The 27,651-nt window shown below is 38.9% G+C and overlaps 1 protein-coding gene across 8 annotated transcripts in view; it reads left to right on the forward strand.

Moving 5' to 3' along the window:
- Positions 1-2,771: 2,771 nt before the first annotated feature.
- Positions 2,772-27,651, forward strand: part of Phf3 (PHD finger protein 3) — a 71,023-nt gene continuing 46,143 nt past the window's right edge. For 2 of the 8 annotated variants that reach the window (XM_027392825.2, XM_027392828.2), the window contains exons 1-2: positions 2,772-2,904; positions 13,233-13,501. In XM_027392825.2, the coding sequence (XP_027248626.1) occupies positions 13,258-13,501 (244 nt within the window). In that variant the 5' untranslated portion in view covers positions 2,772-2,904; positions 13,233-13,257. Of the gene's footprint in view, positions 2,905-13,232; positions 13,502-27,651 lie in introns of those variants that run through there. The other 6 variants (XM_027392830.2, XM_035452994.1, XM_027392829.2 and 3 more) reach the window with 4 other exon arrangements.

The raw sequence follows: 27,651 nt of genomic DNA on the forward strand, positions 1-27,651 counted from the left end.
AGAGCAGAGCTCACCCTAGAATGAGAGTCCTAGTTGCAGGAAGACCAGCAAGGGTCACATCTACAACTGTGATGCAAGACTCTCACCCCAGAGGCCTCAGAGATCTCCAGGATTCAGGACAGGACACCAAACAGGACAGCCAACAGGGACTTGCAGGAGCTTGTTCTATCTATGGCAACAATGGTGTTTCAGACAAACATAAGCTTTTTTTGCCTAAGGCTGGGCAAGCCCAGTTCCCTGCCAGCAGCTTAGCTGTACAAAAGGTAGTAGATGAGCCCCAGAAGCCTGCTTAACTTGGCAATCAAACCCAGTTTTGACATTTGCATTCTATACTGTCTTCCATGGCTTTATTTTAGGTGGAGTATGGTTTTTCGTGGGTCCACATTTTTGCAAGATCCAAACTGTGTTAATTTTTCCATAATTTTCAGTCATATATAAAATACACTATTAGTTTTGTGTTGTTCTTCTACTAAATTCAATTTCCCCGTTAATTTGTACTTTTATTTTTTTAATTTGTTAATTATTTTATATGCATTGGTGCTTTGCCATGGGTGTCAGGTCCTCTGGAATTGGAATTACAGACAGTTGTTAACTGCCATGAGGGTGCTGGGAATTGAACCCAGGTCCTCTGAAAGAGCAGTCAGTGCTCACTGAGCCATCTCTCCAGCCCCTAATTTGTACTTTTAATACTATCAGTATTATCTGATTTTCTATTGAGTGTTTAAGCATTTTAGTTAAAAAGGACCCATGGGCAATAACCATTCCTGGGCTCTTTTTTTTTTTTCTCTGTACACCAGGCTGGCCTTGAACTTACAGAGATCCACCTGCCTCTGCCTCCCAAGTGCTGAGATTAAAGGCGTGAGTCACCACTCTGGCTCTTTTTTTTTTTTTTTTTTTTTTTTTTTTTTAATCTGTGACTTGGGTGAAAGACAAATAAATAGTCTTGTTTATCTTTAGAAGCAACAAGCAAAGCTCAAGAATGGACAAATATGGATTTGGATGCTTGATTGAAATAACAGACTCAAAATACCCTGCTTTATGGCAAGGTTGCTGACTCTTTGTGTGACTGCGACAGTGCTATGACTCTTACTTTCACCTTCATTTTGTGTTTTGCCCTAATTTACTAAGATTTCTCTGAAAAGATAAGTAAGTTTTCCTCAACTCTTAATACCCTCCTCCCCTTTTACACTGAGGTCAAGAAGAGTTAGGACAGTATTTATTTTTTGCATTTTTTCCCCAAACAACTCCAGTGAAAGTTTCTAGTTATTCCTTTCTTTCTAAAAAAAAAAAAAAAAAAATAAGACTGTGAAACAAAGATGTGAGGGATTGACGTGTTCCAGCAGGGGATGGGGATGGCATCCCAGAACTCCACTGAATTCGGACAATCACAGCCTCCTTTGTAGAAGTGTTTGCTTTCAGCGGTGAAATTACCAGAAAGAAGACAGAGAAAGTAAAGAGCAGGTCACCACTTGCCTGTGGCTTGTTCTACCTCCTGCTGACCTTCACTCTGTCAAGTGTGCTTGGTGTGAGGTTTAACCTAACAAAGGGTTTCAAAGGAAGAATGCAGGCCTCTTGGTTAGGTGCTCGGCAGGTCGGGACAACACTGCAATTGTCACTGCAGACTGGAAACATAATCGTGGTTAAGAGGCTCATTTTGGTTACAGTGACTGACAGGCAACAGTTAGACCGTAGAACGCTGGGATGGAGTAAACAGACTGTTGTGAAGTCTCACTGTTTGCTCTTCGGACTTCTCTACACGCTACTAAAAATTGAGGGACTCCAGGGGTTTTTACTTCATGGTGTAGCTACTGATACCATGGAAAGGAAACGCAAACAAATAAATAAATGACCGCAAGTTTCATTGCCTGTCACAAACGTTATGATAGATTCTGCAATAACATAATGGAAGACTGAAAAAAATTTTTTTAAAGTGTATTTGACCAGTTCTCTGTAAGGTGACAAGAAACTCAGACACATGCTATTGTCAGAGGAATGAAGTATCTCTGAAAGGTAGCAATGGAGTGTGGCGTCCAAGGACCGCGGATCATATTTGGAAAACTGCTTACCAAGAGTATTTTTTTTTTTTTTTTTTTTTGGTATTCAGGAATGTTTCTCTTTCAGAGACAGGGTGTCTCACTGGTCGGCCTGCAGCTCGCTACGTGGACCAGGCTGGCCTAAGTAATCATGAAAATCTGAGCGCCTGGGCTTCGAGCACGGCGATAAACCACGCCTAGCCCCCCAGGAACGTTTCTTGAAAGAGGCGATTGAGTTCTGAGCGGGCCCTAGCTAATTGCTAATCGGCCGCGTGGTGGGGGGCAGCGCCATCCGGAATATTCAGGCCTAATGGTTCCCTTTTCAAGTCACTTCCAGGAGGTAAGCAGTAGGCGGGGACAAGGGGTCGGCTCTGCATTAACTGTCTGGTTTCCTGCTTATCCCGGTTGGCAGCCACCCTCCGTTCCGTTCCCACCGCCAAAGGCTGGCCTGGCGGAGCCATCCGGGCGGCTGCGCGCAGACGGTAGCGCGCAGGCGCGGCGCACGCAGCCCCGGCCCCCGGAACGGTAAACAGTAGCGTCACGTGACGCGGCCCCGCTCCTGCTCCGCGCCGCCGCCGCCGCCGCACGCCGCACGCCGCACGCCGATGGCTGCGGGCTCTCGCGGCGCCGCACAGGCTCCACGAGGCGAGCGACCCCCGGACTCAGGGAGGCAGCGACTGCAGCACGGACCGGGAGGGCGGCGCGCAGGCCAGCCGTAGTGTCGTCACCGCGGCGGCGCGGGCTCTGGAGCCCCGAGCCGAGGCAGCAACGCCGACGCCCTGCGCGCACCCCCTCCGCGGCCCCCTCCTCCGCGGCCCCGCGGCCTCCATCTTCCTCTGGCTGCCGGTGGCAGCGCTCGTCTACGGAGCGGGTGAGTGGCGGCTCCGGCCGCGACGGGCTCTCGGTGGCCTCCTTCCCTCCCCCCCACGCGGGCGGCCCAGGTCCCTCCATCCCTTCCTCCCTCCCTCTCTCCCTCCCTCGCGCAGCGGCCGCCCGCTCCTCCGGGGCCCTGTGGTCTCCGGGGCCTCCCCGGCCTGCCCCGCCCCGCCACGGCCTGCCCCACCGTTTGGCCCGCGGGCCCGGAGCAGCGGTGGCGGCGCGCCTCTGCGCGACCGCCGAGCCTCGGCTCTCGCCGGCGAGCGTGCCCGGTCTCCGCCGCCGCCGCGCGGCCGGGCGGCGCGGGCCAAGCCGGGTTCGAAGGCCCCGGGCCTGGCGCTGCGGACGCCGCCGACTCGCGGAGCCGGGCTGCAGGCCGGGCGGCACCGAGGCCGGTCCCTGTCCCAGCCTCGGGCGAGTCTAGCGCTGCAGACCTTCGGGGGAACGCGCGCTTTTGTGCTGGGGACCCAGACAGTGGGCTCGGTTTGCCTAGTTTGAAAGGGGAAGCCTAGCGTCCTGGCTGCAGACAGGACGTGTCATTTAATGAACCACTAGTCGATAAGTACGTGTTAATGGTGCTAAATAACTGATCATCTGACACGGGGCGGGGGAAGGGGACCCAGGGAGAGGAGAGAGTGTTGTAGCACCATCCAGCCCGAGGCTCTTTCCCTCAGATGGCCCTTTCCCTCAGACGCCCCTTCTTGTCTTTGGGTAGCAAAATGCCATTTCCCAGTCGTTATAATTCGAATGTGTGTGTTTATTGCTAGTCAGTAATCATTAGTAGAGCGTGATTGTGGTTTGAGGGAAGTGGCAACAATGTGGCTTTCATGTCTGCCTGATGTTAATCTTCATTCTTCGTGCAGATCTTTTTTTAAAAAAGGATCGAACAATCGAGACTCTTCCCACATTATGAATTTTGCTACCTTATTTTACGCTAAAATTTTAAATTGATCGTAGCAAATTATATTGCTCTACTTAGTATTTGGGTCCAAACTTTGTACCGTGTTTTCAGTTTGCAAACCTCAGTCCCTACCTTTTTTTAAAATTCTTGAAGTGTTTGGTATTTTGAAATGTGGATGGTGTGTGTTACAGAAAAGAGACAGATGAAAGAAACAAGCGTTCTGTTGTAGCATCTTCATGTTTTTCGCTTATAGCGCTGTTCCAGAGCTCAGAAGATGTTGAGAGAAAAATCAGTACTCCTTAGCATATACTTACATCTTTTTTTTTTTTTTCTTTCCCACTGTTCTCTTTGCCGGTCATTTATGTTCACAATGATTCTTCACTCCATCATCATTACCATTATCACTTATTTTAAAATGAATCGTCTATTTTCCAGTGATAGTAATAATGTAAGCAGGACGTTGAGGACTCATCATGGCTCTGATGAAACCACGCATTCAGATAATTCTTTAGCAGCAGAAAGACTTGTTGCATAGGTGAAATGGGCGATCTAAAAAACGAGTTAGGACCGGAAATGTTAAGCTTTGTTTTATAGTTTGTACTAGTGATGTGACAATATGACTTAGTGGTGGGACCGATGTTTTCTCCTGTCCCTTTTACAGTTTATAGGTGTTTCTTAAAGAGCATGAGTGGTGTAATTTGTTATAGTGCTCTTGCTTCCTAGTGGAAGAACAGTGAGTTTATCCCTTGCACCGAATTAGTTATATGTGTATAAGCTTCTTATGTGCACTTGTATGCTGGATATTCTCATGTCATTAGAGACAATTAGGTTAGGTTAAATTAATGAATTTCAGCATAGAGAAATTGAAACTTAATAATTTAAAGCCACATTAAAATTTAGCATAGTTTGTTTTGGAATCAGCTAAGAGAAATTTGATAGCTTTTGATCTATATATTATTGGTGAAAGTTGTTATAAAATTATCTTAAGAGTGAGAGTTTGAAGAATTACCCATACACGTAGGCATATACACAGAAAGAGACACAGACACTCAACACTCAGACATGCACATACAATAGAAAGCACTACTTTGGGGGCTCTGCTGTGATTATTTATGGTTCCCAGGGGAGCAGCTCCCTTAGTTCCTGGTTGGAAAGCAAACAAACAAACAAACAAGGAAAGGCAAGGCAGAAGCAGAAGGCCATGCTTTCAGGCAGGAAAATAACAACTCACACCCTGGCAGATGTGTCCACACAGGCTGCATATGGCTGAGGATAACTGCAAATGTGGTACAACACAGAAACAACAACAACAACAACATAAAAAGGGTTGAGGTATTTATTTCGTATGGGGTATCTTTAGAAAATTGCTGTGTGAACATTAGGCCTACAGTTTTTATGTTTTAGGTATCAAGATAGGTAATAACTTGACTCCTTGGCAAAGTAATATTTATTCAATAATATGTATTCAGTGTTTGCTTTTGATTTTTTTGAGACAGCGTCTTACCAGCGTCTTATCCTGGCTGTTCTGGAAATCGCTGTGTAGACCAGGCTGGCCTTGAACGTGTAGAAATCCACCTGCCCCTGGGATTAAAGGTGTACATTACCACCACCTGGCACATTTTGCTTTCTTAAAAGTATACTTTTGCCAGGTGGTGGTGACACATGTCTTTGATCCCAGTACTGGGGAGGCAGAGGCAAGCAGATCTCTGTGAGTTTGAGGCTAGCCTGGTCTATGAAGTGAGTTACACAGAGAAAGAGAAACCCTGTCTTGAAATCTTTTTGAAGGAAATCCAGATTAAATTCTATTATTTCCCTTACTTTGTATTTCAGTTTTTTTTTTTTTCTCCCTAGAGTGTCCTTTTTCTCTTCTAATGCACATAATTCAGTTTCAGGGTGTTAGAATTCCTTAGAAGGCTACATATGTTCATTCACCTGCATTCCAAGAATTTTTTATTGACAAATGGCTGCTAGCTTTAAAAAAAAAAATGGAACAAAATATCTTGGGCTAAATACCCTGCCCCCTCCACGTACGTGTGTACATCCTCTGAGAATGAGATACCTTTGTAGAAATGTAAGAGATCTTAATTTTTAAACTACAAAAGTGACTTGTAAACTATCAAACATTTAGGGTACTGTTGCAGTTTTGAGAACAGGAAAGAAAAATACTCTTTTAATTGCTGCTGCTTGATTACATAGGAGATACCAGAACATTGGTCTATCTGTCTATTTTTGGAACATTGATTGATTAAAAGTATCTGAAACCTGGGTTCTCTGAGGGAAAGGAGTTTTCTTTTGTTTTGACAGTGTTAGGAAAGTATTGTATGAATTGCCAAGTGTCATTCATTATGCTTAATTTTAGACATTCTTTGTTAGAGATAATTATTATTTGAAACAGGGTCTCACTACCTACCTAGCCTTTACTGGCCTGAAGAGTGATTGGCCCCGAACTCATAGAGCTCTGCCTGTGTTGGGATTAAAGGTGGGCACCTCCACACCTGGCTCAGGTTTTAATTTTTGACCATTTACACAGTGAAGGAGGGCTGTAAGAAAGTAGTTGAGACTTGAATATTATCCAGAAGTTTTTGTCTGTTGGTATACATCTTAAGTATATCAGACAATTTTGAATGGCATGGTAGATACAGAAAGGCTAAGCATAACACTGTAATTTGGAATTTGTGTGAGGTGAACATGTGAAACAAAACAGTAGGGTGTGAAATACATTGAAAGCTTTTCCTGGGCAGTCTATGGGACCTCTAACAGCGGAGCTAGTCTATCCCTAGAGCACAAATGGACTTTGGGAACCCATTCCCTATGGAGGGATACTATCGAAGCTCAGATACAGGGAGGAGGGCCTAAGCCCTCCTCCAAATGATGTGACAGACTTTGATGACACACCCCCCCCCCCGTGGAAGGCCTCATTATCCTTGGGGAGTGGGTGGGAGGTAAGTGGGGGGGGTCGTTGGGAGGGCGAGGGAATGGAGGGATTGATATATAAAATAAGATTGTTTCTAAAATAAAAAAAAAAAGAAAGTTTTTAACTGGTACGTTTACTATTCCCTCCAAATGATATGTTCATCATATTCATTGGGGATAGCCATTTTATTTTTTATGTGTATAATGTGACTAAGTACACATTCTCTGCTCTATTTTGAAAGAAAAGTGAGATACTTGTTCAGCATTTTTACAGGTTTATTATTGTGACTTAAAGTTATAAAAATAATGTGCTAGTAAGTGGAGTGCATAAAAAAAACTTTAGAAGTGCTGGCTCAGAAATCACACTGCCTGAATTGTGATTTGAGGACATTGGGTATATGACCTTTGGAAAATTAAATAAATATTTGAATTTTAATTTGCTCTTTTGTAGAAGAGAAGTAATAATTGCACCTAGGTTAAGTGCAATTTGACTCTTAGTACCTATGTTATGATGATACTTCAGTGGTTAATTCAAAGTTCTACTGTTTAATGCTACTTAAAATACAAAATGACTGAAGTTTGAAATGAATTTTTTTCTTTTACTACCTTTGACTAGTCCAATTCTGCATTTGCAGTTTCAGCTCCTACCTGCTAGTTCTTTTCTAAGTTCATAGATCTACTTGAGTCTGGTGTCATTGTGGGTAGGGTGCCATTTATTCTTTTTACTAGATAAATTCTCGAAGTCTTCCTGGTCCTTGTTTTCCTTTATGAGGTTTTGCTGGTAAATTCCAACTCATGAAACTAGAACAGAATTTGAAGTGTGTGGACAGTCATTTTGTAGGATTGTACCTAAGTGTTCCATCATTTTCCTTCTTAGAAAGATAACGTAGGATTCTCATATAGTTTTTTAAATTTAAAAATAATTTAAAGTTGTATGGGTATTTTTCTGTATGTATGTATGTTTATTCATGAGTGCCTGGTTTCCACAGAGGCCAAAAAAGGGCCTCAGATCCCTTGGGACTTGGGTTACAGTTCTAAGCAAGGATGTGGGTGCTGGGAATCGAACCTGGGTCCTCTGGAAGAGCAGCCAGTGCTCATAACTGTTGGGCTATCTCTCTAGTCCTTATCTATAAAGCTTTCATACTAGTCTTTAAGAAATCACTTCGAATGCCACACAAGTGAGTTTAAGTGTTCTACTTCATATGCTGAACAAGAGGTGTAATTTGTAAGCTGTAGCATCTTATAAATTGTCAGTAACACTAGTACCTTCCTAAAATTATGATTGTGAGAATTAAATGACATAAAACCAATGAGCTACTTAGTACTACAGTATCCTGACTAGTAAACATTCAGTGAGTTTAATTTTACAAAACCAGTGTAGGGCACTGGTAAGTTTATTGAATCTTGAATGAGCTATTTCTTTGGGTTCAGCTTTTTGTTCCCCTGCTTGCTTACTTTAGTAAGCAGTTGCATCTTTGCTAATCAAGTTTTAAAAACTGGGATTATAATTCAGAGTTGTTTTGTTAAGTGAATGTCTATAGAGGAACATTTCTTGGCCCACACTGTTGCTTCCTTAACCCTGTGCAATGTGGACTTGTTTGAATGCATTGTAATAAATTTACTAGATACTTGTGGTACCCTTTCCAACTGTCATGACAATAAAGGCATCTAAGCATAGCCAAATGTTCTTGGGGTGGGTATAATTGCCTCCAATTAAGAATAATTTGGTCCTGATGACCCATACCTGGAACCCCCAGTATTGGGAAACAGGCAAGATGATTAAGTGAGGTCAGCCTCCGCTACAAGAGAACTTACCTGATCCCCAAGGGGTAGGGAAGTGGTGTTTTTTCTGTGCAGCTTGACATTTAAAATACAGCTGCCTGTTAGAAATTTGTTTTTGCTGAGTATGCCTGATCAAATTGCTTGACTGAAAATTTAAATCAAGTTTAAATAGTTTAAACTGTTATGTCAGGCCTGGAAGGCATCAATTATGGTCCCTTTTTAGGGCTTTGCTTTTCTTCTAGGTCTTTCTTTGCCAGGATTTCTCTTACATATAGCTGATCAATACTTCTCTTTAGGTTTTCACTAGCATGTTATCTAGTAGTAAAACCTTCACTAGAATACATAAAATGCTCCCTCCCAGTTAATATTGCCTTGTTTAAGATTTCATACATTTTATAATTCCCTCGTGTTTTAGTTACTTTTCTATTGCTGTGACAAAGCACCTTGACCAAGGCAGCTTGTAAAAGAAAGCATATGATTGGCCTTATTCCATGACGGTAGAAAAAAGGCATGACTGCAGGAACAGCCGACAGCTGACATCTTGTAAGGAGAGCGGGAGCAGGAAGGGGGCAGAGAGGGAGAGGGGTAGGTAACTGGGAATGGTATGAGATTTTGAAACCTCAGAGCCCACCCCCTGTGATACCTCCGTCAACTTCTCAAACATTTGCACTAAGTGAAGACCAAGTATTCAAGCAGATGAGCCAGTGGGCCATTCTCATTTAAACATCGTGGCTGCTTTTTGTATCTTCAAGTCAGCTGTTACAGGTGTGAATGCACATGTGTAGACCACAAGAGCAGCTGAAGCTCATTATATAATCTCCCAGGCTTTTTAGCCTTTTTTTTTTCTTTTTCTTTTTCTTTTTTTTTTTTCTGGGGTGGAGGTGGGGTGGGTATCTCATGTCGTGTCCTCAGGCTGGCTTGGAGCTTGATATTTAGCCAAAACTAGCATTGAACTCAGTATTCTCCCCCTTTCTTTGATGTATATAATATTGGGAATAGGGCCCCATCACTGACCTATATCTTGCTTTTTGGTCACAGAATGTCATTGAGTTTCCTGGGTTGGCCTTGAACACAAATGTACTCTGTAGTCCAGGCAGGCTTTGAATTATAAAAGTAAATTTTACTTAAAACATTAACACTTACATTTTTAATTATGCTCTGGGGTCCTTATAAATGGTTCAGTAGAACGGAACACTACTGTTCACAGTTAGCATTGTTCCTTCTCTTGGTCTACCCTCTGACTCTTTAGGATTCGGGTAACATACCTACTTAACCTCCTGAGTTTTCATTTCTGATCCTATTAGCAGCCCTCAAATATTGATAGTTTGTTGGTATTTATATTTTATTGTATTTGTATGTCTGTGATCTGTCTTGGATTGTGAATTTCTTAAATTTTGAGACTGTAGTTGGCTTCCCTTTGTGGTAGGTGTTTAATAAATCTGTGATTGAATGAATGGTTTGAATTAAGATTATCCTATTCTGTGACAACTATGTGTGTTTTATTGTTTGTAAATAATAGTTGTGGCTCTGATCCCAGAGAATGTCAGATTTTAATATGTAGAATCTCAAATTATTGGTAATGATTTAATTGTGTACATTTCATGAGCCATTGTAAATGGACAGTAGTGTCTTTTGCTTAAAATACCAAATGTAAGGAAGTACTCAAGTAAAACTTTGTTTATATCAAGCAGCTATATGATTAACAAAGAGACTGAAAATGTCTTTTTAATTAGATCTGCTTGTCTTTGTCATTTACATTACTTGGTATCCCCAATGAAATACTTTCAGATTTATTGAAAGCCACGAAGCAAGATAAGAATTTCTACGTACCCTGTATATAATCTCAATCCATTTCCCCTTATTACTGACTTCGGATGTAATGTTGGTGCCTCTATCAGACTAAACAAAAGACTATTAACTGAATGAAGTACATACTTTATTTAGATTTTACCAGCTTTTCCAGTAATGTGTGTATTATTTCTGTTCTGCTGTCAATCCACATTGTACTTAGATTAGTGTCTCTTTTAAGTTAATATTTCTGTAATCAACTAACCTTTGTTTTGCTATTTAGCATGGATTCCCCTTTAAGGTGAATTTTAAATTTTATGTCAGTCTTTGGATGCTTATAAAGATCCCTATCTTCCTAGAGCTTGTGGTACTTGGGTGCTGGGAACCAAATTTTCATCTCCTGTAAGAACAGCATAGGCTTTTAGCCAAGAGCCATCTCTTTAGCCCGAGCATGAGTTACTTTTGATACTAAGTACTTAATATCTGAATCTAGTTTCTTAGATTTCTTTATACTTGTAATAAATGTTACTTTCAACATAGCTTGAATGTTGGAAAGTGTACACTATTTTTGGTATTTTTTCTTTATTGTGTACAAATCTAATAGGACCCACCTTAAAAAAAGTGGCTTCATTAATTTATGTCAATTTCCCTTAAAATATGTTCCACAAAATACTAGCATTATGGTATGTCCCATGGGAATGGTCGGGGTTTTTTTTTTTGAACCATAAATAAGGGATCTTTTTGTTTCCTGTCAAAGATTTCCATTCCTTGTAGCCTGCCAAGGTAGCTGTATAGTAAACATTTGATGACTAAAGGAAAAAAATATTGTTAAATACAACCTTATTATACCTAGTCTTTTTCAACTTTTGATCATGGAATCTTTTTTCCTTGATAATGCTTCCTAAATCCATTGAAACATGAAGTTATACAGTTTGTATTAAAGAACCATATTGGGAAGTTTACCTATCTTAAAGAGTTCAGTATGCCTAAGTGCTTGCTTGCTTGCTTCTTAAATTGCTCATTTTTTTGGCGGCAGGGGTGAGGGGTGGGGTGGTGGTGGTGGTGAGTCTTAGTGACTTGGGCTGGCTTCAAGCTCTTCTTTATGTAAACCAAATCTGGCCTTGAGCTCATAATCATCCATTTGAAGAGTGATGGGATATTTCTGAAAGTACTACAATAATTAAGATTTAGGTCATTTCTGAGGTCCCTTAAAGTTTCCATTTATTCTTCAGAGTCATGCTTCCTTATCTGCAGCCTGGGTAATCACTAATTTGCTGGAAATTGTGTTTAATAGCCTTCAGTCTTTCCAGCTCTTAAGCTCAGTACTAAGGGTGAATAGCTATTAGTCATGGACTGTGGAGCCGCATGACTTTGAGGAAGACCTTTAAATCATTTCAGTGCATTTTCCTTGTAAAACAAGTATATTATCTGGTCCTTTATTATTATTATTAAAGCTTTTTATTCCTATCTCAATTCCTTCTCCTTCCCCCACTTTCCCCACACCCTACCTCCCATCTGCTCCTCAAAGAGGGTGAGGCCTCCCCTAGGATGTCAACTAATCTGTCCCATCACCTTGTTGAGGCAGGACCAACCCCTGCCCTCCCAAAGGCTGAACCAAGGTATCTCTCCATAGAGAATGGGCTCCACAAAGTCAGTTTATGCATTATTGTTAGATCTTGGTCCCACTACCAAGTACTCGTATACTGCCCAAGCCACACTGTTGTCACCTGTATTCAGGGGGCCTAGTTCGGCCCTAATCCAGTTCTCCAGTTGTCAGTTCAGAGTCAATGATCTCTTACTAGCTCGGGTCAGTTGATTCTGTGGGTTCCTCATCATTATCCGATCCTTTTTATCATTGAGGGTTAAGTTACATACATTTGGATAAAATGGTCACCAAAGTATTGCATATAATATATATTCAGTAGCTAAATGTGGGAACTCCACACTGCCTCCCTTTTTTAGATAGTATCTTAGCTTGTGACCCAGGTTGGCCTCAAGCTCCTGATCCCCCTGAATTCCGGGATTATAAGTGTGCAACACCATACCCAGCTTTCCCTCATTTTTAAGGGGGACGAGTTTAAGCCAGGTTAAGAAGGTTGTGGTAGATTTGGAGTTACAGTAACAATTTGAAAATACAGAGTACAGGATATTCTAAGTGATCAGAGCAGTTTTTAAGCCATTCATAAAAATAATTAAGTTTTTGATAATTATTGCACTTAAAAACTTGAAATAATTTTTGGTCAATGGTAATGTGTAGGTATAGTTCAGGTAGACTAATTCAACATCTGTGTAAACCACACATAACTTATTAAAGTAAATCCAAATGTGTGATGTGATTGTTTTCTTGTTATTTATCTTGTTTTCTCCTAAAAGAAGACCGTAGGAGAATATGTGTATATGTGCACAATTTTGTGTGTATCTGTAAACTTGTGATTTGTTGGGTTTAGTTAATAGTTTGATTGCACATAATTTAAATGATTTGTAAATAAAACAAGGCCGTCTTTGGTTTCTAGTAGTTATGGGACCTTAATTGAAATAATTGGATTTTAGCTCTTTTATGTGGACTTACTGTAAAAGCATTGTTTGATTCTTTATGAAAATGTTATGGTTAAAAACATACAGCTTTATGGTTTAAACCATGTAATTCTTTCAGATATGTCAAATTAATGGGCTTTATAATTCTTTTCTAAAATGAATTGAGTAAACATTCGGTAGGATTTCTGGTACAATAATATTCTACATGCATGATAAAGAAAGGTCATTCAGTAAAGATTTGTTCCACATTTCCAAATGTATATTCTAAAAAAAACAGTGAAGGTTTTTTAAAAAACAAATTCAGAAGTGTGTTCTTAGATTCAAAACTATTAAAATAATTTGGTTTTCGGTGATTTTCAATTGATAGCTTTATTTCTTATGGTATTTTTTTTGTCTTTCTATAGGGTTGAAAGACACACAGAAGTCTTCATGGATATAGTTGATACATTTAATCATTTAATTCCTACTGAACACTTAGATGATGCCCTATTTCTAGGATCCAACCTGGAGAATGAAGTCTGTGAGGATTTTAGTACAAGTCAAAATGTCTTAGAGGACTCGCTGAAGAACATGCTCAGCGATAAGGATCCTATGCTAGGATCTGCAAGTAACCAGTTCTGTTTGCCTGTTTTGGATAGCAATGATCCCAATTTCCAGATGCCTTGTTCAACAGGTAATTCTTATTTTTTTTTTTTTAAGTCTGCAATTTAAAATAAAGACTTCAGCAGCATCTTTTTTTCTTTTCTTTTTAAAAAATGAGTGTAGTGAATTTAGGGTTCTTTGTTTTAAATTTTAGAGTCTCTTCCAGGCATCAGAATTAGAGAATTTCAACTGAGTTTTCTTCCAAGCAGTGTATAGAGTTATTTTCAAGGATGTTATGGATCTAGGTAGAATGACCATGTAACTTGTCACATCACATGGGATGTTTGTGAGGATTGAAGGGGTTGCTGTTAATAATTATGTCATTATAACATGTGAAAATTGGGACTCATGTTAGAAATAGAGGTTGCCTGGCAAATGGGACACTGTCACCCTTGGCCTGCTAGAGTCAGGAACAAAGACTGAATTGACATGTGTCTTCAGCTTTCATAGTTTTCTTGTCTGGAATTACAGATATATTTTGTATGTCTATTTCAAAACCAGACAAAGAACTCTAGGTCTATGCTATCCTATGCAGTAACCACTAGTCATATATAATTACTACCCCCAAATTAACTTAGTTCCAGTTGAGATGTGCTGTAAAATGCACATTAAATATTGCATATTTGATAGGAAAGAAGATTGCAAAGAATTTCATTAACTTCTTGATAATGTGTCAAAGCAATATTTTGAGATATTTGGTTAAATATTGAAAATTAATTTTGCCTATTTTTTACAGTTATTTTTATGAGTCTGGGTCTTAAGTGTTGCCTCAGGCTGGCCTCCACCTACCTCCTGGGCTCATGAAATCCTTTTAAGTAGAGGATTTCTGTGCCTGGCTTACTTTTTCTGCTGGCATGCATCTATTTATTTATTTAACATTCATTCATTCATTTACTTATTTCCTGAGATTGATCTCAGGATTGATCTTACTAGTCAGGAATAAGCCTAGCCTGTTGTTTATAAACAGGTGACTGACTACTTGGATGTTTGAAATCACTCATGTGGCTTGAACTGTTGGAAAGCACTGCTCAAGCTAGTATTCATAGTTGAAGTAGCTGAGAGAGTAAGCAGAGTAACTGTCAGACTACAGTATTCCTAATGACAAGTATCTTTGGAATTGGGTATAATGAATGGTGCATGCCTATAATCCCAGCACGTGGGAAGCTGGCAGAGGAGGGTTTTATGGCAATGGCCAGTCTGGGCTGCATATCAAGACCCTGCCTCAAAGTCAAGGGGGAAAAAAGCTATTCCCCAGAGTAATTCACAGGTTTATGTGATGCTGGTTTGTTTGCTAGAGACTTTAGACCTCTTCTGAAATACTATTTTCAGTATATTTATTATTTATTTTTAATATTTTTGTACCATATTTTAAATTTATATAGTAACTGAAGGCTTGGAATGTCTGGATTGCTGTTGATGCAGATCATGCTACCTGAAGACCTCAGCACTGATTATTAAGACTCTGATTTCAATCACTCCTTAATCCTCAAGTGTTTTGAATCCCTGTTAATGGTGTATCTCTGAAATGATTCATATGTGTTGTGTTATCACATACGTCACTTTGTTACTTGTATTTCCAAATGTTTCAAAGCCTTACAATTATTTTCTGTATGTGTTGTGCAGGTTTTTTTTTTTTTTTTTTTTTAACTTTAGTGCCTGTGTCTTTGGGTAGTTGTATATATCTTTTGTTAAGTACTTTGGTAGCCTTTGCTTGTCCTCACAATTTTGGCTGGTTTAGTTCACATTCAGGAAAAACATTTGTGCACTTGTTGGCATTACAGTCTCCACTGATAATTGAAGGGTCTGGAATCAGCATCGTTAGCATCTTGCTTGATAGGTCTTACTTATAAAATCTGGCTCATTTAGTGATCCTAATATTTCTACTGGCTATTAAAAAAACTTTTTAAAAGATAATTTCTACTGATGTGAAAGTTTTTACTGATGTAAAAAGGCTTCAGTCTTGGTGAACATTTCTAGTTAAATACTTAAAATTCCTTTTTTGAAATACTTATTTTTAAGGACTATCTTGATATTTGTAATAATTCTGTTTTAAGTAGAAATGTTCTCATTAATTGTTGGCTGTAATTATCTTAGGTCTTTAGTCAAACCTTTTTGTTATCCAAATTTGTATGGCATGTACACTTCTAAGACATGCAAGAGAATCTGTGAGGGACACTTAAAGTAATGTTAAAGCTCCTGTTTAGGATTGTTTAAATTTCATTATTTGCCGATCAGTCAGGATTTGATTCACAGATCTTTTTGTCTTTTGAGATAGTTGGATTGGTCAGTAGCTCACTTATTTCTAATGACTGCACAATGGAAAACATTTTTTAAATTTTTATTCTGGAATAATACTAGATTGAGAGCTTCAAAGAAGTCGTCTTATTGTAACTTAATGAAATTACTTTGTGGAGAGTAACTTTCTAGCTATTCATAAATTGTTTGACATTTTTTGTTATAAACTTGTTGTTTACTTCCAGATGTTTATACCTGGCTCCATAGGTTTTTACTGATGGTTTTGACTAGAGTTAAACAGAGAAATGTTCCCGTGTATTTCTCAGGACAGTGAAGGCCATAGGCTGTGGTTATTTTATAACTTAGCAGATGAAATAAGTCTTTTTCTTTGTTCTGCAGAACCAGATTGTTTCTGTTCTGTTTACAGATTTCTTTTGTTGATGACACAGTTGGGTAGTTTGTATATTTTTGTTGTCTATAGAAGCTTCATGCCTGAATCTTAGTACTTGAAGAGGGTGAGCAGGAGGATTGTCAAGAGTTCCACTCTAGCTTGGGCTCCATAGTGAGTTCCAATCCAGACAGGGAAACAGAGCAAGCCCCTGTCTCCTCAGAACCTTTGCTCATGCTGCCTCCTCCTGAGCACAGTGCTGTGGTTCATAGTGACTGCTGTTTTAGCAGTTATTACACCTTAGTACCATTTTTTGGCAGTTTGTTTTTAAAAATTAACATAATAATTATGCAAATTCATAGACTAGTGTGGTGATTCAGTACTTGTACGCGGTGCATGGTGATCAAATGCATCCCCTTAAAGGCTCACTTGTGTTGACAAGTTTCACGTCACTTTATCCCATGTCACCGTATTCTCTCTTTGTATTCAGCATCATTTTTGTTTACATTTTACACCTTTCCTGATTTGCTCTTTTAGAAACTTGTTTTAGGGTTTTGCTTTTTTGACATGTATTGCCATATTTTCTTTGTCTGAAAATTTAATTGTAGAAGGTGTTAAGAACTCTTAGTGTGTTCTGTGTACACCGTTTGGCAATGGCATTCTATTGTCATAGGGACAAAATAGTTTTTTTTTTCTGCATTTACTTTTCCTTTCCAGTAGTGTTGTGAACATTCCCCAAATGTTGGGTTATTTTGTTGTTCATTTTTGATGGTAAGTAGGAAATTTAATGGTGTTTTATTGTGGAATAGATTGTTAGCCAGATAGTCTGCAGTTTTTTGGAGGAATCACTAAATAGCAGACTGAGAAACATTTACTAGTAACTAGTATCTGTCTTATTTCTTCCTCTGTGGTTTCAGGTTAGGAAAAGGTTTTATTGCCTTATAAGTCAGTGCTTGGATATAGATAGGCCTTGTTAGGTAGTCAAGTTGAGGCGGAAATCTGTTTTACTCAAAGTTAATCTTCTCTTTAAAAAATACCTACATTCAGAATTGTTTAGCTGACTATCTAGGTATCATATCCTAGATGTACAATTAATCATCAATACATCAAACTTGGTCAACGTAGTAACTTATTACTTCTGAATTACTGCTTTGTATTTCCTGTCATGCAAGTCATTTCAGTGTCAGAAGTTTGGGGCAGTGTTTTCAAAGCTCGCAGGCAGATGCAGCTTATGAAGAAAGAAAGCCCCTAGTTCTTTTTTCACAGAGGATGCTGTGAAGGAACTTGATAAATGGTTATGTACCAGGTATTAATTGGCCTTATTACATTCAGGACACCTTAAGAGTTGTAGCTACAACTGTGTCAGTTACATTTCTGTTGCTGTGGCAAAGTACCAGGACCAAGAGCAATTTAAGGAAGAAAAAGTTCTTTTATTTTGGTTTAGAGTTCTAGAGTGTCATTGTCTGTGATGGTAGGGAAGGCATGGCAGGCAGATGAGGGCCAGTGGAGGAAGGTGGCTTACCATATTTGACCTCTATACAGAAAACAGAGAAGGAGAACAGGGAGCAGGGCTGGGACTTTAAACCCTCGTAGCTCATCCAAGTGATGAACTTTCTCCATCAAGGCTACAGTCTTAAAAGTTCTACAGTCTCCTGGGCCTAAACAGTGCTGCCAACTGCTGACTGAGGGTTTAAATAAACGAGCCTCTAGTGGGCATTTCATGCAGACCACAGCAGTTATCAACAGGTATCGAGGTGGTTAATTTCCCAAGTTCATTAGTAAAAAAGTCTCAGTACTAAGATTGGAATAGTGTCTTACGTTTTTGTTGCTTACGTAGTTGAATGCTCTTGAAATCAGGGCTCTAAAGTCTTTTCTCAGATTTCATTTAGTTTTGTTTTTCAGTTGGATAAAGTTTTAAAATCTGGTTTTAGAAGACTAAAGAGGCTAGATTTGTTTTTAAGACTGGGTTTAGGGGAGATTTATTAGAGTCTAAACTGAGGGGTTTAGAAAGGAAGGTGGGGGGAGGAGTGACATAAAACACTTGGCTAGTGATTCAGTTGATTGTGAAAATAGATGCTCTTAAATATATGCAGTTAATAAATAAGTACCAGTGTATAGAAGTATACTACAAGCTGCCTTAAATATTTTGTGTTAGGGAAACTATCATATTCAGGGTAGAATTCAGTTAGCTATAAGGAGGGAAAAACCCACCTCACCTTTGTCCTCATATCTGTGTGTGTATAAGTATAAGTTTTTATATTATATATGTACATACACACATATATAACTTTGTATATGTATATGTGTGTGTATATATATATATATATATATATATATATATATGGTGTGTGCGTGTGTTTGTGTGTAGTTTTAATTCTTTAACAATAGTATTTTGCTGTGTAGCATTTGCCTAGCCTTGTCCTCACTGTGTGGTCCAGGTTGTCTCTGCAACTGTTACAGGCCTGCCTCAGCCTCCTAAACACAACATTTTTGTTTAAAATGAAGTATTTTGAGCTGTGTTCATTACTGAATGTGTGCTTTGTGCTAGCCATATACCAGGCTACAAATACACAGAGGTGAGTAAAACAAAATTTACCTCAGTTACCATGGAACTTAGCATTTAATATAGAAATAACAGTTTTTGATGAATTGTCTGAGTATATTTCGTAAGACTAGTTATGTATTTAGCATTCATTTATTGGAAGAGATAATGTAGCAGCAGCCTTGAGTGTTTCTGAGCTGTATTGTTAGGCCAAGGGTTCTTGGATTATTTCTCAGAATTGTGATTTCAGCAGACAACCTTGAATGATGAAATAAAAGTAAATTATCCCATCTTTTATTCCAAAGAGCAGACTTGTTCGGTGTTCACTACAAAAGCAGTAAATACTCTACAACTATATGCTGTTCCAGTTTCTTATTGTCGTTCGCCGAACATGGAGACATCTAGACAGGCATAATTTTGTGTTACTCCTGTGAAACTGGAAGGGGTCAGAGGCACTGACTGACATCATGGTCCTTACTGTACTTACTGTGTCACAAGGAAGACTTTTTTTTATCTTGATGGTCTTGTGTATTTTGTCAGCAACATGAATCAGAGAGAATCAGGTTGGCTTGTAAGTGGAGTCAAATCCTAGCCTTTTCCCACTTCTTAACATTTCTGTGTTTAATCCCATATATAATGCATTCCCTGGCTTCTTCAAATAAGTTAATAATGAGAACAAAAACTAAATGAAATAATTTTGCTCCTATGAAACCAGGCTTTTTAAATATATGTTATTCATATATGAGGTAGAGAAGTAGGTACTTAGTAAACTTGACATGGAAAAAATAAACCAAAGAAAGGACAGGGTGTGGGACCAGGAGGCCAGAGAGTGAGCAGGTGTGATGCAGGTATGCTGCGGGTGGCCCTGCTGCAGATTGTAACCAAAGCACAGAAACCTTCACTGTGAAGAGTAAAACCTGGTGCGTCAGGAAAATTTATTTCAGACACAAACTAGAATTTCTGTCTGTAGTTTTATTTTAACATTTAATAAATGGAAATCTTTAATAGTATACTTTTAGGGAACATAGGCTTTATTATATTTTGAACACAGACCCTTTAAAGAATGTCTCAATATATCCCCCATACGAGCAGTTGAGCAGTGCTGTGGGACTAATGAAGACTAACTAGTATGGCTCAATCTCAAGATGAATCTTTTTTTTTTTAAAGATTTTATTTATTTATTATGTATACAACATTCTGCTTCCATGTACATCTGCATACCAGAACAGGGCACCAGATCTTATAACGGATGGTTGTGAGCCACCATGTGGTTGCTGGGAATTGAACTCAGGACCTCTGGAAGAGCAGTCGGTGCTCTTAATCGCTGAGCCATCTCTCCAGCCCCTCAAGATGAATCTTAAAGTTATTTTTCAAACAGCTTTTTTTGGATATAAATTATATGATACTATCTGGGTATTGCCAAGACAGTGAAGTTTTTCTTGTTTTTTTTTTTTTTTTTTTTTTTTTTTGGGGGGGGAGGAAATTGTGAAATTTAAAGGGGCTTGATAGGGATGTTTGTTTAGAAGTTTGCTGTCTTTGTAGAAAACAGGGCCAAGAAGTGACCTAAGATTCTCTGTAATGTACACCCAGTATGGTGGGGAGGGCTTGTTGTATTAGACGTACGATTTTGTCTGGATTTTTGTTTTACAGCCTAAGCCTAAAGTGATAATTTACAGAGTAAATTCCTGTGTTTGATCATTGCAGAGTCCCTGCTATCATTTTCTTCACAGCGCTGCCTGTCTGCTGTTGGAGCTCCTTATGCCTTGATCTTTATCCCTCTCCTCCATATTTATTGGTTTAGTAGGAGAATCTTCTTAGAAGATTGTCAGCTGAAGTTTCTGGTGTGAATACTGTGCTTTGTTATCCATTTCCTTCTCAGATACTGTCTTCTGCTGGTTTTGCTGCAAGTGCATCATCATACTTACTAAATGCATGCTTAGAAGAGGGAAACTGTCATGCAGTCATTTGCATAGACATTTGCTAAAGTCTGAGGATACAAAAATGATGAGACTGTTGAGGAATAGTTGATATAGAACCTCTTTTCCCTGTAAAGCCAATTTCCTGTAAGCACGCTTGAGATAAGGATGAATGAAGCTTTTTCCTGGTCTGGTCCCACAACTACATTAGATACCAACTCCACTAATGAAATGTGAAAAGTTGAATGGACAGCAGCTGATGTTAGTTTAGAGGAGTCAATATTACACATTCTGAAATGGTTTTATGTGAAATGATTATATTTTGATAGACTTACTCTTTTAGTAGCAAAAATGCTTGCTGGTCCCACAGCCCTCCTGCATCTGTCTTGCAGATGTTAGGTCACAGGTGTGTACCACAGTACCTGGCTTTAGTCTCATTCTTTTTTTCTTCTGCTACTTCTCCCACCCGTGTGTGTGTGTGTGTGTGTGTGTGTGTGTGTGTGTGTGTGTGTGTGTGTGTGTGTGTATGTACGCATGCATGCCTGTGTGTTAGGTATCTGCATGTTGGTGCAGCTGCTTGCAGAAGTCATAGCTGTTAGATCCTCCTGGCATGAGTTATAAGTGGTTGTGAGGCACCTGATGTGGTACTAGGGATTGAACTTGGGCCTCTGGGTCTTAACCCCTGAACTAGCTTTCTAACTCCCCTAATTTTATTTTATACTCTGTACTCTCAACTTGAAATTTAAGTAAGTTTATCACATTTGCATGTACTAAATTGTTTTGTAACTATAATTTTATGTTTATACATTTTAAATTATATTATGCAATTATATATTATACAATTTAAATTATATATTATACAATTTAAAACATTTGTGGGGACAGTGAGGTGACTCATGGGTAAAGGTACTCACTGGTCAAGCCTAAAGACCTGAGTTCAATCCATGGAAGGAGAGGATAAAAACTCCCACAAGTTATCCTTTGACCTTTACTTGCAATTCCCCCCCCCCTCCCACGGGGTAAATAAATGTAATAAAGAGAAAAAGTTTTCCAGGCACTGAACTTGGTGTTTGTTATCTTAACACTCTGATGGCTGAGGCAGGAGGATTGCTACAAGTTAGAGGCCAGCCCGCGCTTCATAGTAAAAAATAAGAAAAATCTGTTTCTTCCAAATAAAACTCCCACAGAAAGAACAGTAAAAGAATCCAGAACCTGTATTTATGTGTGTGGGTGACAGGCATTCTTAGGCAGAGCAGCGAACAGTCTGATTTTCTTTTTAGGTTTTGTTTTTTTTTTTTTTTTTTTGGTTTTTTGAGACAGGGTTTCTTTGTGGCTTTGGAGGCTGTCCTGGAACTATCTCTTGTAGACCAGGTCTCCAACTCACAGAGATCCACCTGCCTCTGCCTCCCGAGTGCTGGGATTAAAGGCGTGCACCATCAACGCCCGACTTTTAGTTTTATTTTTATCATTGGACATGAGTGTGTGTATGATGGGGATGTGTGCGCCATAGTACATAGGTGGTGGTTGAAGAAGACTTTACAGAGTCAGATTTCTCCTTCAGCTGCCTTCTTGTGGGTCTTGGGCATTGAACTCTGGTTGTCGGGCTTTCCTGTTAAATGCTTCATTTGTTGAGCTGTTTCTCTTGCCCTTATTTGCTTTTTTTATGTGAAGGATTCTTGAGATATTTTTCTGAACTTGTTTTTATCTTGCTCTAAATAACTCCACAAATTAACTTTTTTTCTGTCAAGAACAATGAATAATAAAAATCTGTAAGTGCTTTACTGTGTTACGTTTTAAGGATGCTGAGCAGGAGGAGTTCTGACTAGAGATAGTGATGAAGGAACTGGCAACTCCAGCGGTTGGGAGGGAGATTCTTACTTCAGAGCCTTGTGTCTGGCTCATTTTCTTTGTTCTTGATGTACCTGGTTGGTTTTTGTAATGTCTTGGTAGGAGCAAGTCCTGTTTTTCAAAGAAGGGAAGGCGTGCTGATGACCCGATTCCCACTTCAACAAGCTAGCCATTTTCTGCTTTCCTACTGAGTCCAGAAGCATCATTTTCCAGCCTTTGAATATTTGGCTACGGTTTTCAGTAGGGCTGGGTTTACCTGAGAGTGTATACTGCATTTGACATTGTGGATCTCATGGGTTACAGCCTAGCTAGTACTCACATCTGTAGTAAGGTGGGTTGGGTAATGCAGCCTCAGCCTCTACAGAAGATTAGCTGAGTAATCCCTGAGCTTTAAGCATACCTGTCATTCACTAGTGCTCTGTGTACTGATGTCTCTTCCCACTCACATGTTTGTTGCCCAAGGTATTTGGAATACGTGGCTTATTTTCCAAACTGATCCTGCTTCACTTGTCTAAGCCTTTTTATGCTGGTTCTGTTTTTTGCCCCCTTAATGGATCATAAACACCCATCATTTGTTTCCATGGTTTAGGAAGAAAGTGGATTATTGTAGTGTTTAACCCTGAAGAAGTTGGGTGTCAGCATTACTGCTTGCTTATTTGAGGCTTCATTTCTATGGGTGTGCCAGTGTGGGAGGTAGGTGTGTATGAACATGTGTGTGGCCAGTGCTGTGGGGATGGTGGGGGCTGGAGACCAGAGGTCCATGTCAGGTATCTTCCTTGGTTACTTTCCACTTTGGTTTTGTTTGTTTGGTTGTTGTTTTGTTTTGTTTTTTGAGACAGGGTTTCATGTAGCCCAGAACAGCCTTGAATTTACTAGGTAGCTAGTGATCTTGAATTCGTGTTTCTTCTGTTCCTACCTCCCAGGTTGTTGGGAATATAGGCATTCACTATCATACCCTGTGCTACATATTACTAAAATGCCATCTTTGTGGAAGGGACAGACTAAGGGCATTTTTTTTTTAAAATATGACTTACTGCTTAGACCTTTTCATAATAGAAGTAGGCTGTTGTGTTTGTAATACCTATCTCATTTGTGAAACAAAAATATTTAACCCATCTTTAAATGTAATAACTCTTTTAGAAGTCCTTGCTGTGAATTAATACAGAATTGTGATGTGCTATGTCTTAATAGTCACTTCCCATTCTATTACTGCAAGCAATCTACTGTTTATAAGTTTTAAAATACAGATAACTCTATTAATAACACTATAGTGCAGAGCACTGAAGGCAAACATTTTTAGGCATCAATTTCTCTCTTCTAGGAAGTTCTGATCCTTAGTGTCTCTCCTCGGGATATGTTGTGACAGAGACTAATCCACCAAGGGTGCCAGTGTTAGTTTGATTGAATATTGGTAAAGTTAATTTTGTTTTACGTTTTAGGCAAGTTCATGCAAGCTTTTCTTCTAGGTCATTGATTATCTATTTATACTTTCCCCATGAACAGAGCCAGCTTCTTGTGTATAGTTTTAAAGCTGCTGTACAGGGGAGTAGAGAGGTGGCTCAGCAGTTAAGAGCCCTTGCTCATAGAGGGCTTGAGTTCAGTTCCAGCAACCATGTCAGGCGGCTCATAACTGCCTGTAACTTCAGCTCCAGGGCATCTGAGATACCACACTTGCATGAATACTCACACAGACACACATGAATATACAGAATTAAGAATAAAGTACATCTTTTTAAAAGTGCTATATAAGGGATTCTATAAAAATGACACTATTTAGAGTATGATTTTATTGTATACTCACTTTATATATTATCCCCCTAAATTTTGCTACTTGATTGACACTGACTTTTAAAAAGTTTATATATACAGGCATTTGGTGCATGTGGAGGTCAGAGAAAAACTTGTAGGAGTTGCTTCTATTTTTCCATCATGTGTGTTCCTGGATTGAACTCTGGTAATCAGACTTGGAGGCAAGTACTTTAACTTGCTGAACTATTCTGCCTGCCTGACATGCCCTCCTCCCACCTGTATGAGACAGGACCTCTCTTACTCTATAGAGCATACTGGCCTCAGAATCATGGCAGCCTTCCTCCCTCAGCCTCCCAAGTGCCGAGATTAAACACGCGTCAACATGCTGGTTTTTATGCCTTATGAAAGTTGCTGAGTAAAGTGAGTGTAGGCACGTGTGTGTCAGAGTGTACCTGTAAGGTCAGAGAATAACTTAGGAACCTGTTTCTGCTGCTTGCAGACTTTAAGCTAGCTGGCACATGGGTTAGCTGATGATGCTCTTCACCCCACTCCCCATCTTGCAGTGGGAATGCTGGGACTACAAGCATACATCACCAAATGTGGAGCCATGTTAGCTTAGTAACTGTTTTCTTTTGTTTAGCTTTTTCAACTTTTAAAATATCCCTTCTTGCTTACCTTTAAAAAGACATTTTAAAATATGTTTTAGAATAAAATGGACTGGAAATCAAGTTTATGCTATTTTGATTTTTTTAAAGTAATGTTTTCCATTATAAATTTAACTTTGTATTTTGGAGTTTTCATACATAGTGATATGATAATACAGTGTGTACACAAGTGCCTTCCATCAGGATTCAGCATTGTTAATATTTGACTCTACTTGCTTTACTCATGTATGAAGTTTGCCAGTTTATCCAGTCCAGCCATGTGGTATCTCCACAGAAAGGGCTTAAGCACAATTCTATACCTATACCTAGATGATTATATAGTATTATCTAATTATCTATCGGGATTCAAGTTTACTATTTGTCCCAAGTTATACTTCTCATTTGTTCTTTTAAAATCAAGGTGCAGGTATAACATTTCTGAAGTTTCTGAGGTCACTTTTTCCCATTGATAACTTTTTTCTTCCCTTTTTTGAGTTCAAGTCTCTAGCCTACACTGGCCTTGAACTCCCTTTGTAGTTTAGGATGGCCTTGAACTTCTGATAATCCTCCACCTTCCAAATGCTAGGAACACAGGCATGCTCCATATGCCATACCCCATTTATGTGGTGCTGGGAATCAAATACAGGGTTTTGTTCATGCCAGGCAAGAACACATCTGAGCTACCACATTCATTCTTAGCCTTCAAATTGATACCTTTTGAAGAAATAATAGGACCACCTATCCCAAGAACAGTTTTTCAATCATAGGTATTTTTAAATTGTTGATGAGGTCACCTGGCTTGTTCTTCTGTTCCTTTACGTCCACCAAATTGGAAGTGAGGATTAAACGATTGATTAGAGTTAAGATTAAACATATTTACAAGAATTTTTCATGGGTGAAGCTTTGTAGTTAATAATGTCAGAAATCTTATTATGTTTGATTGTGGCACTCTTTACTGTTAAGTTGGATTACCAAGTTAAGGTAATAAGAGATAAATCTCCCTTTTTAAAAAAGATTTATTTATTTTGTATACAGTGTTCTGTCTACATGTATGCCTGCAGGCCAGAAGAGGGCACCAGATCTCATTATGGGTGGCTGTGAGCCACCATGTGGGTGCTGGAATGAGATAAATCACTTAAGATAACATGCCATCCTAAAACCATAACTTTCCCAACATGAAATACTCATTTCTCATCAGGTTGCCTTTAGTGGGTTTCATGCATCCATTGGCAATGCTCGTTGGCATCAATTGTAGTCATTTCTTATTTTCTAGTTATTTTAATTCATGTTTATTTGCTGGTGTTTTTTAGTGAAATTAAATCTTCCCCATTACCTAAAAGGTACTATACAATTCCTTTTGATGAGACTGGGAACAAAACTAGCATTTAATTAACAGTTTCAGAGTTTATGCTGGTGAAATAGTTGTATCTGACATCATGGGGGTGGTGCTACTGTTATCCATTTTGATTGTCATAAGGACTCTATGGATCTAAAAATATGTGTTAGAATGTCCTTTGCTCCATTTGAGTGCTTATATCATTATATGTGGTTTTGATGTTCCAAGTTCTTTTGTATATAAAACTGATCTCATATGTACTCAGTGCGATATATGTCATACTGTTTTTAGATGACTGTCTAGTTGTATTGTGTTACTGTTGTAAAGGCAGTGCTTTTTGATGTTTTTATTATTATTTTAAAATCTGAGGATGTTTGTGTTCACTTTGGCTTCAGCCTTTTTTTTTTTTTTTCCTCTTTCATATATGGTTACTGTCAATTTCAATATGAAAGATTTCCTGAAAGTCCCCAAAATAAAGTTAAATACATAAAAACAGGTTAGCTTGAAAATTAAGTTGTTGATTAGGTTTGCTCAGAAATTTTCTAGCAGTTAGGCTCAGTACTAAAAACAAATTTGATGCACATTGGTGACAGAGAAATTGTTAAATGACCTGGATTAGTGAATAGTGTTTTCATTGGCTTTGGTAAGGAAATGCTCTTGTGACAGTGTGGAAAATAATTATTTCATATAAATTTTCAGAAAACTGGGAGTTTAAGACCTATGTTATAAATAGCTCTTCATTCTTTTATGAAACAGTATATTGCTTTTAACTGTTAAGTTGTTTAGGAAATACATTATTATCCCTCCCCCCAGTGGCACTGGGGCTAGAACCCAGATTCTTAAACATGTCAAACATGTCAATTGATCTACCACTAAGCTATATATCCTCTGTACCTTTGCATCATTCCTTATTAGTGATATTGTCAACTTCTGATTTAGTTAGTAGGTTGGGCTCGAGACAAATTTACTTGGGGAAGAGAATAATTCTTGCATGATACATTTCTCATCTTTTTAATAGTTTAGAAGAACCTCAAGCATCTTTTATAGTCCATCCATTTTTCTAGTTGAGAGGCCAGGGAGTGGACTAATTGAAGTATGTGGAATAAAAGGAAATTATGCATTTAAGACTGTAGACTTGAGCATCTTTACTGAAATGAACTAGAAACAGAATTGTTATTGTGGTACACAAAAAAGTCAGAGAAAGTACTAAAGTTATCAGGAAGTACTGACTTCTAAGCCTATGTAATGGATGGTACAAGATGTGTGTGTATAGTTGATTCACAACTAAATACATTGCACAATTTAACTTTTCTTCATGAAGCTGTGCCCCATGCCCATGCATGCTTATCAGTATATTTATTGCAATTATCAGGATTTTCTTGTTTTCTACTTTTTAAAATGTTTCTTATATGCTCCAACTTTGTGCAGAGTTGATTTGTTTTCTGTAAAGGCTCCTGTCTTTAGTCTTTTCAGTCGTAGTTTTGGAGAGAATTTAGTTTCTAGCCAGACATTCTTAAAAATAG

The sequence above is a fragment of the Cricetulus griseus genome (assembly GCF_003668045.3).
Source record: "Cricetulus griseus strain 17A/GY chromosome 1 unlocalized genomic scaffold, alternate assembly CriGri-PICRH-1.0 chr1_1, whole genome shotgun sequence".
Taxonomy (NCBI): domain Eukaryota; kingdom Metazoa; phylum Chordata; class Mammalia; order Rodentia; family Cricetidae; genus Cricetulus; species Cricetulus griseus.